We start from the raw sequence: 14936 nt of genomic DNA on the forward strand, positions 1-14936 counted from the left end.
GACTATTGAGTGGGTCCTGTGGGTCAATATGGTTCAGATGTAACCTTATAACTTAAAATTCTTGTTTCGCAGACTGACATTCGCGCAATCGTGTAGATACCCAATCATAGAATTCAGATAATGCTTGATTGGTAAGATGCTGTCAAAAAAAACTTGGTCATAACCTAGTCGATGATGAATTTATATGGAAGGTTTGGCAGAACGCAATTAGGAAAAAGCGGAAAACGCCGGAAAGGGAGAAAGAACTTATACAAGAAGCCTATTGTCACCGATAGAGTTTACCGCGTGCGTCAAGAAAAAGTATTATGATACATGGACATGTGTGTAGAACACGGTTGATGCGAAATTCTTTCGGATCAGGGCTTATAATGTTTATCCGGGTCATGGCCTTAGGTACTATCACTGATATCCTGGTATAAACTTCATTGCAAGTTATATATTGCCTATTATCATACCAGATGACAATGCCGGCGAGATTGGTCGTGCGTTAAATCACATTGAAACGATACAATCATCTACCATTGAGTGACATAGGTCTGTTAATATGAACCCCCAAATCAGAGGTATATTCTCTAACCAAATGGAGAGCAAAGAAATTGGGAATATGGTGCCAAAGCATCCCAGATTTAGTATGAGGCCATCGATCAAGGTCCCTGCTACAGGGGCCATCACCCCACCGGAAGATCCAATGGAGTCGGGAGGCTCATTGGAGGAAACCTTGAGCTCGTTCAATAAAGAACCCCCCAGTCCGTCGACCGAGAGCGAGAATTCAATGGATGAAATTTGGCAACAAGTGGCCGATCAATGCCATTGCTCTCTGGACGATATTGAAGATGTATATGCCTGCACCGCCCTCCAAGAAGCAATGATAGCCCTCACATTCAAAGACCCAAGGGCATACACCATCGAACACGAATACCGTCTGCCACAAGGGATTGACCACCATAAGCTGAAGGAGGCATGGATAAGCACAGCTCAAGCCAACCCGATATTGAGGACGCGTATGATTCCAACGAGTCAACGCGGCTGTGTGCAGGCAGTGGTGGGAGGATCAGTTCCATGGCAGGTTCAGGAGACCGACGACGGCATAAATTGTGAGAGCACATGCCCTTCCTGGCGACCAGGCGGTCCTCTTGCGTATTTCTTCTTCAATGTCACCGAGCATAAGCTGAAGGTGACAATCCATCATTCCATCTGCGACCACTGGTCGATGGCATTGTTGTTGCGCCAAGCTGCCGCTGCCTACAGAGGCGAGGAGCTGTCTTTCCACCCCTTTCGACCTCTTGTGGATTATGTACAGCGGACCCAAGACAAATCCAATGCTTTTTGGCAATTGAAGTTCGGTGATGCACACGAGGCCACGATGATGGCATTTCCCCAACTACCCACAGTGGGTCATTCCGCAAGACCAACCGAGCGACTAGAGAGGTCCTTTAGCATCCAAGATGGCAAAAGTTCCTCAAGCACCGTCGGGACTAAGATTCGGCTGGCCTGGTCGATTCTGCAATCGGTCTATACTGGCTCTGACGACACATTATTTGGAGCAGTCAACGCGGGTCGCGCAGTGTCCGTTGCCGGCGTACAGGACTTGAGCGGACCTGCACTTGCTAGCGTACCGGTGCGTATCAAGCTGTGCCGGCAGAATACCGTTGCAGAGGCCTTGATTGCAGTACAGGACGAATGGGCAACTTCTATGGAGTTCGAACACGTGGGATTGCAAAATCTGCTCCGCCTTGGACCTGGTCCAGCGGCAGCATGTCATTTCCAAACCTTGCTCTCAGTAGAGCCTCGAGACGGCCATCAACTTCCCGACTTATTCTCTCAGAGTCGATCGACTCAAATGACATATGATATGTATCCTTTGATCCTACGATGTCGCCCCTCAACCACGACGATGTCGATTGAGGCTTCTTTTGACCCAGCAGCTACCGAGCCCAGTCAAATGGAGCGCATTATCTCCCAATTTATTCACATTTACGAGCAGATCGACACAAAACCAAGCCTCACACTTCTCGATATCAGTGTTGTGAGCCCCGAAGATTTGAGCCATCTCCGCCGCCAGAACATCTCGACAAATCCTCCTGCAGTCACGTCGTGCGTTCATACCTTAATTGAAAGACGGACGCAACAACAACCCCGTGCCCTGGCCCTCGACAGCTGGGATGGCAAATATTCCTATCTAGCCCTCGATACCTTGTCTTCGGCATTGGCTAACCATCTCTCCTCGCATCATGTTGGCTGCGGGTCATTTGTACCTCTTCTCTTGGGAAAGACTAAGTGGATGGCTGTCGCCATGCTTGCTGTGATGAAATCTGGTGCTGCTTTTGTGTTGCTAGAACCATCACACCCGTTGTCCCGATTGCGGACTATGTGTGAAGCTGTTGCAGCTCCCCTGGTATTGACTTGCGGCTTGCATATTGAACTGGCGGCCCAGCTTGGGGTCCCACTGCTACTCAACGTGGATACTTTTGACTTGGAGCAGCTACGTTGCAATAGCTCTTCCAAGAAGTCCTCGGTCGGCCCACAGGATCCCGTTTATCTGACATTTACCTCTGGTTCCACAGGAACCCCCAAAGGCGTAATTGTCCATCACGAAGGCTTTGCTTCAAGTTCTGTGGCTCATGGAAAGCCATACCATTTCACACCGGAGTCCCGTGTGCTACAATTTGCCTCTCCAGCATTTGATTCTTGCATTATTGAGCATATCAGTACTCTGATTCAGGGAGGCTGTGTCTGCATTCCTTCAGCGGACGACTGTCATAGTCGCCTTGTTGAATCGATGAACCAATTTTCAGTGACCGTTGCGTGCCTGACGCCCAGTGTTACTCGGATCATTAGTCCTGACAGTGTTAGGTCCTTAAAGGTTTTAGTATTTGTCGGAGAGGCAGTTCTGGCTAGCGACGTTGTTCGCTGGGAACCTTTCGTACACGTTGGAAATGCGTATGGCCCAGCTGAGTGCTCAGCAGTGTTCAGCGTACAACCGAATCTCAAGAGCAACGATCCAGCGAACATAGGATTTAGCACGGGAGGATTTGGATGGGTTGTTCATCCGGACAACCATCAGGTTCTCATGCCACATGGATGTGCTGGAGAACTATTCATTGAAGGACCGATTGTTGGCAAGGGTTATCTATCGATGCCTGAGCAAACGGCTCGCGCCTTCGTTGAACCACCTCCCTGGCGCTTACAATTTGGGTCCGTTCCATCCGGAAAATTCTACAAAAGCGGAGACTTGGTGCAAGCTACCGGGGGTGGAAGTTTCCGATACCATGGTCGGAAGGATACTCAGGTCAAACTACACGGGCAGCGTTTAGAACTGGCGGACATTGAGTACCATCTTCACGAAGCATTTCCAAAAGCCCGCCAAACCCTTGCAGAAGTTCTCCGGTCATCTTCCCAGAATGGTATCAATAATCATCGACCAGAGGCTTTGCTTATAGCATTTATATGTCTCCCTTCGTCTCCTTCAAATGACGGCAATCATCAAGCCGAGTTCCTTCCTCCAACCGACGAGTTTCGTGAAGCTTGTGCTGCAGCAGAGGCTAGCATGTCGGATGTTCTACCCTCTTTCATGATTCCACGGTTTTTCCTGCCTCTATCCCATGTACCTCTGACGCCATCTGGGAAGACCAATCGACGTTACATCCAAGAGCAGGCGAATAAGCTGTCCTTGGAGGAGATGAAGGCTTATCGATCTGTGAAAATCCAACCCGAGGCGCCATCAAGTTCTCGCGAGGAAAAACTTCAAGAGATCTGGGCCAAGACACTAAATCGAACTGTTGAAGAAATCGGTACAACAGAAAGCTTCTTTCGTCTGGGAGGTGATTCAGTCAGCGCGATGCAAGTCGCTGCAGGTTGTCGTATCATTGGCCTCAAAGTAGCTGTTGCTGATATTTTTCGGTTTCCAACCATCAGGCAACTAACGGAACGGATTCAAGATTCCGGCTCTGTCTCTTTTGCTCCAGCCGGGGAGGACGATCAAACAGAGGTATGGTTTGAGCTTTCCCCGGTCCAGAAGCTCTTCTTTGAGCGAGTACCGAATGGTCACAACAAGTTTACTCTCGAGTTCATTCTTCGACTTGGAAAGCCCCTTCCACCTCCTGAAATCAAACGAGCGATTGAGAAGATTGTTACCACTCATTCAATGCTCCGCGCCCGTTTTGAACAACAAGATAGCCATTGGAGGCAGATTATCAGTCCTGATGTGTCTAGAAGCCTTCGTTTTAGACAGCATCGGATTTCATCTATGGATGACCGTAAAGCCCTACAGAAGATTTTGTCAACCAGTCAAAACACGCTTGATATCGCCGAAGGAGTGATGATTGTTGTTGACGTTTTCATCACGGATTCCGGGGAGCAGTTTTTGGGGTTGATGGCGCATCATCTTGTGATTGACCTAGTATCATGGCGCATCATTCTGCAAGACCTGGAAGATATTCTCAGCACGGGACGCACCATACAACCTCTCTCCTTATCATTTCAACAATGGTGTCGGCTGCAACAAAGCTATGCCGGTGCCTCGCTGGATCCCAGTGAAACACTGAAAACAGAAATTCCACGTCCTTCGATGGACTACTGGGGCTTAGAGGCTACCCTGAGTGCGAATACTTGGGCGGATGCAACACGACGAACCATCACCGTATCAAAGGAGACAACAGAGGCAATAATTGGTGCTGCAAATGGCGCATTCCATACCCAGCCAGTGGAAATCATCCAGGCCGCCGTACTTTACGCCTTTGTTCAAGCGTTTGACAATCGATCAGCACCCACCTTGTTCAGCGAAGGGCATGGGAGAGAGCCATGGGACGCAGATATTGATATATCCCGCACAGTTGGATGGTTCACCACTATTGCACCTTTGTTTTTGGATGTTAAGAAAGAGGACAGCGTCAGGAGAATCTTGCAGTTGACAAAAGCCGGTCGCCGCGGCATATCCACCAATGGATGGGCGTACTTTGCGTCGCGATTCCTCCACCCTGACGGACCAAAAAAGTTCGAGAGTCATTCTCCAATGGAGATTCTTTTCAACTACACCGGTCTTTTCCAACAATTTGAACGAACAGGCGCCCTCCTTCAAATGACATCAGTCCAAGATGATTCGCTTCTCCCCATGGCACCTGATTTGCCGCGCATGGCTCTCATTGATGTGAACGCAACCGTCATGAATGGCTCTCTCAGCTTGTCATTTATATATAATCAACGATTGCGGCACCAGGACCGATTAGATCAATGGATCAGTAATTGCCTACAAACCCTTGAGGAACTCCCCATGGAGCTTCAGCAAGAACAGCGACTCTCCGCTATCGATTTCCCCTTGCTATCCCTTGCAAGCGAGGAGCAACTTCACAGCCTACTCCATCAGGTCTCAGGTCGATTCGATGTGTCTCCGTCTGGAATTCAGAATATGTTCCCTTGCTCGCCCGTGCAACTCGGCATGTGGTTGAGCCAGTTACGAAACCCCCAAGTATACTGGTCGCATATCAGGTGGTCTCTATACCCAACCTCCGCCCAACCAATTGATATCACTGAGGTCAAGCAAGCATGGCAGCAAGTCGTTGACCGCCAACCCATCTTGCGCACTGTCTTCACCGATGGCGTCACAGGGCACGGTCATCCTGTCCAAGTAGTTCTGAGAACTTGCGAGGGAAACATCAAGACGTTGTCAGGATCGGAATTAAGCGAAGAAGACCGAGTTCCTGCTCTTTCTGATGAGTTCCTATTGAACCCAAAATCCTCAAACACCAAGGGTCGCCCGCCTCATCAGCTTACCGTCGCAATCGAGCCTGATGGTGGAGCTTACTGCCAGCTGACTATCCACCACATTCTTGTTGATGGTATCACAGAGCAAAGATTATTGTCAGAATTGCACCAAGCATGCAATGGAAAGCTAGACGCCAAGTCTGCGGGCTGCTATAGCAGGTACCTGGGCTATCTGCAAACTCGAGACAACAAGGTTTCGGAATCCCACTGGAAGGAATACTTGACTGATGTCCACCCATGTGTCTTTCCATCTATTGGATTGAAAGCGCGTGGGACCGCCTCAAGCTCTCTGAAATTATTACCATTCTCCATGAAGATCGGAAAGGAACTCAGCTGCTTCTGCCGGAATAATGATATCACCATTTCCAGTTTGCTACAAGTTGCTTGGGGTATTGTTCTCCGTGCATATACAGGAAACGAGTCTGTATGCTTTGGGTATCTGAATGCTTGTCGTGATATTCCAGTTCAAGATGCACAAGATATCTCTGGGCCTTTAATCAATCTTTTGATTTGCCGCCTGAATCTAAGTGATGAATTATCAGTTCTCTCAACGCTTGCCGAAAACCATTCGGCCTACGCTCAAAGCCTTGATCACCAACATTGCGCTTTGGCAGAAGTCATGCATTCTTTAGATCTCTCCGGTCAACCTTTGTTCAACACCGCTATGTCATTGCAGAAGGATCCCGGGAGTCTGTTTTCAGAACAGTGCGAAAGGATCAAGTTGCAGCCAGAAGATGGGGTTGACTCAACTGAGGTATGTATAGAATAGTGTCTGGTGCGTTTTCAGAGTTGTATGACTTACCAAAATACAGTATGACCTGACTATCAATATCACTTCGCGTGAGGAGACCATTGATGGTGATCTGACATACTGGACGCACACTGTGGATGAAGCTCAAGCCGAATTGGTTGCCGACACCTTTCATCACATCATCCTGCAGCTTATTGATCCCTCAGTCACCAATCTAAGCGACATCAATCTTTCAATGGGGAAGAATGCGAGTCAGATGCTTCGTTTCAATTCCAAGCTACCGCAAACTGTACGGTCTTGTATTCACAATGACATACAGCGAATCATGACGGCACAACCCACATCTCCGGCGGTCGATGCCTGGGATGGCCAGTTCTCATATGAGACTCTCGATGTTCTCTCATCGCTACTAGCGAAAGACCTGACCCGGCTTGGTGTAGGTCCCGAGGTATTTGTTCCGGTATGCCGTGAAAGGTCCCGATGGACAGTAGTCGCCATACTCGCCATTCTGAAGGCAGGTGGAGCATTCATCTTGCTTGACCCATCACACCCACGGGAGAGACTGCAAGAAATGATACAAGTGAACTTTCAGTGTCCAGTTATAATTACCTCATCGAGGTACCTTGAGCTTGCCGCCACTCTAGCGCCCAATCCCATCATCGTGGAAGACCGAGGCCATATATCGCAACCTGACATTTCCACATCAATTATCCCATCATTGGCGAGTCCTAGTTCTTCTGCATATGTCGTTTTTACATCTGGATCGACCGGTAGGCCAAAGGCAAGCGTCATCGAGCACCAATCTTTCCTGTCAGCATCAGCTGCACATGCCCAGATACTTCATCTTGATAAACATGCCCGGGTTCTCCAATTTGCCTCCTATGCTTTTGATGCTAGCATTGTGGAAATGATCGACACCCTCTTAGTCGGTGGCTGTATTTGCATTCCCTCCGACAGGAACCGAAATCAAAGACTGGCACATGCAATCCGCGAGATGCAAGTGAACTGGACACTGCTGACCCCTTCGGTGGCACGCATCCTAAATTCGCAGGATGCTTCGACCTTGGAAACACTTGTGCTTGGTGGAGAGGGTATGACTAGGGATGATGTCCGTCGCTGGTCACCCCATGTGTGCTTAATGAATGCCTACGGCCCGTCAGAATGCTCTGTCATTGCGACTGCCCAGCCATCAGCGCAACAGCTCGCACAAGATGAATCAAATATTGGATACCCTGTTGGTTGTGTCGCATGGGTGGCGCATCCAAAAAACCCAGAGAAGCTCGTACCTGTTGGTGCTGTCGGGGAATTGCTCATCGAGGGTCCCATCATCGGTCGCGGTTACGTCAATCGTCCGGAGGCCATGGCAGCGGCATTCGTACCATATCCCATTTGGCTATGCAAGCTCCGTGGTTCCTCACAGGGCGTTTTGTATCGAACAGGTGACCTTGTGAGGCGCCTTGCGGATGGCTCTGTACAATACCTTGGGCGGAAAGACCGTCAAGTCAAGTTGCGTGGACAGCGTATCGAACTTGCTGAGGTTGAGCACCATGTTCAGCAATGCTTTCCTATAAACGAGCCTGAAGTCTTTGCAGATTTAATCTCACCAAATGATTCAAAAGATCCACAGTTGGTAGCCTCCATTGTTCAACCTGAAGACAGTGACGACACTCCGGCCTTCGAAACGGCCGTGGAGCAAATGAAATCACATCTTCAGGCGGATGTTCCAGCTTTTCTTGTTCCCTCTGCATTTATTCCTGTCTATCAGGTACCACGATTGGTAAACGGGAAGATTGACCGCGAAAGGGTGCGGGATGCAGCATGCCATGGGCTAGGAGTACAGATCTCTCAAGGCGCGACCAAACACCTCCTACGAGAGTCAAGGGAAATGACAGAGAGTGAACGCACATTACAAGATTGTTGGGCTGAGGTCCTGGCTCGCCCTGCGGAGACAATCGGACCTGATGACAACTTCTTCCGCTTGGGCGGAGACTCGATCGCAGCAATGAGGCTAGCTGCCACGGCTAGCGAGCAAGGCATTGAACTTGGTGTCTCGGATATCTTCCTGCATCCCAAGCTTAGCGATCTAGCACTGAATTTCTCAATGCCAGGGTCGACTGAATCACCAAGCTCCAAACCAAAAAAATTGGCCGATTCTGTGCCCCCGTTCTCAATGCTCCCGTCAAATCACAGGGAAGAATTGAAATTACAGGCAATGGAACAATGCAATCTCCCGATAGAGCAAATGGCGGACATATACCCCTGCACCGCATTGCAGGCCGGTATGGTAGCTTTGACAGCGGAGCGTCCTGGGTCATACATCGGATACCATCGTTTCCGCCTAGGGACAGATACTGATCTGTCTTTATTGAAAACTGCTTGGGAGATGGTAGCAAAATACAACGGAATTCTGCACACTCGTTTCATTCAAACAGAGTCTGGCTTCATGCAGGTCCTGGTACAGAACAGCGAGCTTCACTGGATCTCGCCGGGTATGAAGGAAGACAAAAGGTTAGAGTGGAACGTTCTTCTAGGCCAGCCACTGGTGCAGTTCGAAGTCATCCCAGTATTAAGCGAGGGTTCCAATATCTCTCAGCAGCTTGACCTGGTTATCACCATTCATCATGCTCTGTACGACTCTTGGTCACTCCCTCTGCTTGTTCACCGTGCACGGCAGGCTTACCAGGGCCAGATACCGGTACCCTCCGAGATGACTCCATTCAAAGAATTCATCAAATATTCCATGTCCCAACAAAAGGACGCGCTCGAACACTGGCGTCGTGAATTCCATGAACTTGCCGCCGAGCCATTTCCCACACTTCCTTCCACGTCATATCGGCCTCAGGCTTCAACGCAAACGGTACGAACGATTGAGACAGGTCCAGTGATGGACGAATGTGTCAGTCGAACCACCGCCATTCGCTTTGCATGGGCACTTGTTCAGTCTCATTACCAGAGTAATGATGATGTGGTATTTGGAATTGTGTCCCCTGGCCGAACAGCATCGGTCGATGGCATTGAGGGCATGGCTGGTCCAACAATTGCCACCCTTCCATTGCGCGTGAAAATCAATGATAATGCGACCGTCTCACAGGCCCTCAGAAATCTGCAAGAGCGAACAGTACAGCTCATGCCATTCGAACAAGTTGGGCTACCTGATATTGCTGCCATAGGGCCGGAGGCCAAGCAGGCCTGTTCGTTCCAAACCCTACTCGTTGAGGGTAGAGGAGAGGTTGAAGACTTGGGCACCGGCAATTATCATCCTATGGAACCCATAGGAACTTCATCAGGAGATGCTGCGTCAAACACTTACGCCATTCAACTAGCCGTTATGCTCAAGCCAAATATGGTCACTGTTGCAGTTTCCAATGATGAGTTTGTCATTCCAACATGGCAAGTGGAGCATATGCTGGACCAATTCAGCCATATCTTGCAGCAGGTGCACCATCATCCCGAAAGACCAGTGCACGAAATTGCTACATTGAATGAAAAGGATATCCAGCAGCTGCAAGCTTGGAACACTGGATTCCCGGAACGACTTTCGGAGTCGATCACTGATGTGATTTCTCGGCATTGTGAGAGGCAACCATCGAGTCTCGCCGTCTCGTCTTCTAGCTTCGGCCTCTCGTATAAAGAACTAGACATTCTTTCCACCAACGTTGCTAGCCTTCTGCGTTTGCATGGTGCCACATCAGAGGTATTCGTCCCAATATACCTGGATCGATCATGCTGGACTGTGGTAGCGGTGTTGGCCGTGGTCAAGGCCGGGGCAGCCTTCGTCATTTTAGACACCTCGCATCCACAAGAGCGGCTTCGGAATATGTGCGAAGAATTAAACCCTCTTTTCATACTTACGTTGCCCGAGCATCGTGATAAAGCCGAGGCGTTGTTCCGCAATGTTGTTATCATGCCTCAGACGATTGACCCTGAGTGTGCATCGGTGCCAGTTCACAAGACGACCCGTCTGGGCACAGATCGTGCTCTTTACGCAGTATTCACGTCTGGTTCAACTGGTAAACCCAAGGGCGTTGTGATTGAGGATGGTTCCTTTACAACAATGACCAAACAAGTTTCTCATATTATGGGTATTTGCCCAGGTAGTCGCATGCTGCACTTCTCTTCCTATGCTTTCGATCTCAGCATTATGGAAATACTCGGTTCATTGCTTGCAGGTGCCTGTGTCTGTGTTTTGACTGAGTCTGAGCGCAGAGGCCGACTTACTGAGTCATTGCAAGTGCTAAGACCATCTCATGCCTATTTAACACCTAGTGTGTTGCGCGCAATGGTGCCAAGCGAGTTGGGATCTCTCCGAACGCTCATGCCCGGTGGAGAACCCCTTCGGTCAAGCGACATTAAACAGTGGCTGCCACATGCACGGATCGTACCCGCTTACGGTCCAGCAGAATGCACGGTCGCATTTACTGTGCAGTCCCCAATCGACCTTAACTCGCAAGGTGGGAATATCGGAAAGCCAATTGCAGGCGCCTGCTGGGTGACCGATCCACGAAACCCTCAACGAATCACTTCTATCGGTGCTGTAGGCGAGCTTCTTCTTCAGGGTCCTCAAGTAGGTCGCGGATATTTGAACAACCCGGAACAAACAGCTACAAGCTTTATCTCATGTCCAGAATGGATGCGACATTTTGGCTTTGCTGATGGTGCGAAGGAAGGCAGGGTGTATCGAACAGGTGACCTCGTCCGTTATGATAATGATGGATCTCTATTGTTTGTAGGACGAAAGGACCTCCAGGTCAAACTACGAGGTCAGCGTTTTGAGCTTGCAGAAGTTGAGAAGCGACTACAGGAGGTCTGGCCCGAGGATGTGACGGACGTCGTGGCTGAGATTGTCACTCCGATGGGTTCGATGAATTCGAAATGTTTGGTTGTCTTTGTCGCTTCAAAAGCGGCTGAGAAGGCTTCACTGGTATCCAGTTCAGCAATCCCTTCCCTGGAAATTGCTGCCCCGGCAAACTTTGCGGCCCAGATATCAAGTGTCAAACGCCAAGTCAGTGATATCCTTCCGGACTATATGATACCGTCTGCCTTCATCCCGCTTCGACAGATACCTCACACACCTAGTGGCAAAGTTGACCGAAGGCGGTTGAGAGACTCGGCGGCGAGCGCAACACGAGTGCAGCTGGAGTCATTATTTGCTGAAGCTCCTTCAGATAAGCGAGTGCCCACCACGGGGCTGGAGCGGGATTTGCAGCACATCTGGGCGCAAGTACTCAATATTGCAATCGACGAGATTGGTGCTGAAGATAGCTTCTTCCAACTGGGAGGTGATTCTATCTCGGCTCTCAAAGTCGCATCGAGGGCTCGGGCGGCTGGAATTGCGCATTCAGTGGAGAGTTTATTCCAGTGGAAAACACTAATGCGTGTTGCCAGACATGCTACCATTGTGGACTCCACAGATATCATGGATGGGATACAGACTGCAGATTCTTCCTTGTGGTCCCACTCACCCTACTCCTTGGTTACAGACCATGAGCGTGCAGATGTTTTTGCTTCGCACTTCCCACAGGGACATTCGGTGGTCAAAGAGAATGTGGAAGATATCATCCCGGCGCTCCCATTCCAAGTCTTCTACATAACCCATGCATCGCCAGTCTCGATGGCACAAATATTTCCAGTAGCTCTGGACATTGACAGACTCAAAATTGCGTGCAGGAAGGTTGTGGCTCACCACAGCATCTTACGCACAGTCTTTGTGGAGACCAGTGGCCGGTTCCTCCAGGTGATCCTCCGGGAAGTTGACCCTGTACTGGATCTTGTTCAATGTGATGATCCAGAGGCATATGTCGCTCGGGAGTCCGAACAAAAGGTTCCAGCTTCTACAACCCAGGGTACAATGCCGGTTGGCTTCACTCTCGTCACCAGCCCTATCAAGCAATGCTCTGCGTTGATTCTTCGCATATCCCATGCGCAGTATGATGGGGCCTCCATCCCCCTGCTATGGAAGGCAATTACGAAGGCCTACCACAATGAGTCTCTCCCACAGGCTGTGCAATTCAAGGATGTCGCCTATAAGCGAATGGGCGATCTGCACAAAGCTGAGATTTCATTCTGGCGACGATATCTTCAAGGTGCTCCGTCCGCTGCTCTCGATCCCCTCCGTCAGATTGGAAAGGCACGAATTTCGGACAATGATATAGCGGAAAAGGGCTACACGGCAATGCCGTCTCTCCCACCGGACATAACCATGTCAACGCTCGTGAAAGCAGCTTTCTCATGGATACTATTTGGGACAACCTCGCAATCTGATATCATCTTAGGTCAGGTTGTTCACGGACGTGGAAGTTCCTTTTTGGACGCGAACACAGCCATTGGTCCCTGCTTGAATCACCTGCCCGTTCGAATCAGGATCGAACCTGACTGGACGGTGGAGGATTTCTTGGATCATGTCCAGGTACAGCAGCTAGAAATCACTGCTCATGACGAGGCATCGTTTGACGCTATCGCAGAATCTTGCACAAAGTGGCAACCGGGCTCAAAAATGGCTTGCCTTGTTCACCATCAGAGCGAAGAAGCCCCGGAGCCCTTCGAAATGGGTGGTGTTCGCTCGTCATCTGGTTGCGATTGGGCCAGCTCCAAGTTGGCGCACGGTCAGCTGGGTATCATTTCTGTGGAACGCGGATCTCAGCTTGAGCTCATGATCACAGCTACAGAGGAGACGATGGATCAACGTAGCGTTGAGTTCCTATTGGATAAGCTGATTTCCACCATTCAGTTGTTCTCGAAGTTTTCCCAGTGCCGGCTGGCAAGGATGCCTAGCAGGATCCAAATATGACCTTGTCTTAAATCAGACGAGCGATATGTGAATTCTTATATGGAAGGATGTGGAAAGAGGTGAAAGTGATGGGTCAAAGCTCAAATAGGAAAGTGGTACTGCCTCGAGCAGAATTATTATGTTAACATGTTTTTTGTGAGATAGTGGCGAGTTAGAAGTGTCTTTTATATTACCAGTTTGTTACATATGTTTTTTTGGAGTCACGTCGAAGTTTGAAGCTTACACGCGTTATTTATCGGTATCCGGAACTACCCTAATATATATATGGTCACTCTGTAAACAACTACTGCTTACTAGGAGTCGAGCCATATGTAATATGTTTTGTTTAATTTCTGCGTAAAATAAGTGATCAGAAAATACTGCAAGGTTCCAGGGAATGTTCTCCGTGGGGACATAAAACAGGTGTGGGAGGAGATCTGACGATATGAGCTGACCTACACCCGCCATCCTGGCCTATCTCGTTCTTTTTGGTTCACAGTGACATCTTTCCATTGTTTTCCTTTGGGTCCCCGTCGGCTTTACCGGTCTCGAGCTATTTCACCATGGATTTATGTCCGTTCCCTGCCACTCACGATCGGCGTCCGTCCACTATTGTCCTTCACACCCGGGTCAACGCTAGTTCCGAGGAGCCGTTTCATAACGGCTTCATGTCAGTGCAGTCAACCATGGCGGCGCCATCCCACTATTATCTTCTCTGTCCGGATCGACCTTGCCGGGTCTCGAGAAGCTGTCTAACAACGGCCTCATTCCCGTGCTCTGCCCAATATAGCAGCGTATGTAAATAATCATTATTCCCTTTAAGCGAATTATGGTATCATCAATTGGGCGCGTAACTCAGTTGGTAGAGTGTTCGCTTTGCATGCGAAAAGTCCAGCGTTCGAATCGCTGCCCGTCCATTTCATTTTTATTTTTTTGCCGGCAATGTGGAGTAATGGTAGAACGTCCCCTGGGCCGCTAAGAGAAAGGAAGAATAGTGGGGGCTAGCTAGTATCTGGAAATCTCAGTGGACACCGGTTCGATTGATTCCTGGGGCCCGCTCAAACAATTTACCAAGGACTTCCTTCCCTAAGTCCTGGGCTAACGATGCGTGAATCATTGTACCTGGGGTCTTATATTTATTTGGCCCTTTTCAGACCAAACGACTTTTCCGGCTAATATGTACAACGTACCTATCAAGCCCCCTGTGCATAACAAGCCACAGGTCGGGATAACAAGCAGTCGGCCAAATACTCATTTATGCACGAGTAGCTTCTATGGTCGGGCTCTTTTGTACGTAATTGCCTAGCTCAGCCCATTTATATATCCCTCGGGTTTTTGAATTTGCAAAGGCCGCTCAGCAATGCATTTCTATTCGACGGGCTCTTTGCAGGCATTTTCTAGTTTCGACATCTATATATGTGTACATGCTGATCTCTGAAATATTGGCAGTAGACACAGCTCAATATATTACGGATTATTTTGGAATAAATCTTATGCATTTGTGGATATATGTACCTAGCGAGGATAAATGGACGGTCAGAATTATTGATATGCATACACCTATGTTGTAGGCATATGTGTCGAGCCACGTGGAGATCAGAGGTTCCAAGGTTGCACTCAGCCTCACGTTTGACTTGTTGGCATAAAAGCTTTAAGTTG

The 14936-nt window shown here is 49.2% G+C and overlaps 1 protein-coding gene across 1 annotated transcript; it reads left to right on the forward strand.

The window, feature by feature from the left end:
- Positions 1–604: 604 nt before the first annotated feature.
- N7517_004022 (AMP-dependent synthetase/ligase) lies at positions 605–13298 on the forward strand (the record flags this gene model as incomplete). Its single annotated transcript, XM_056721752.1, has 2 exons — positions 605–6514; positions 6573–13298. The coding sequence occupies 2 exons, from the start codon at positions 605–607 to the stop codon at positions 13296–13298; spliced, it is 12636 nt and encodes a 4211-aa protein (XP_056578002.1).
- Positions 13299–14936: the final 1638 nt, after the last annotated feature.

This window comes from Penicillium concentricum (genome assembly GCF_028827145.1).
Source record: "Penicillium concentricum strain IBT 3081 chromosome Unknown utg000002l_segment0_segment0, whole genome shotgun sequence".
Lineage (NCBI taxonomy): Eukaryota > Fungi > Ascomycota > Eurotiomycetes > Eurotiales > Aspergillaceae > Penicillium > Penicillium concentricum.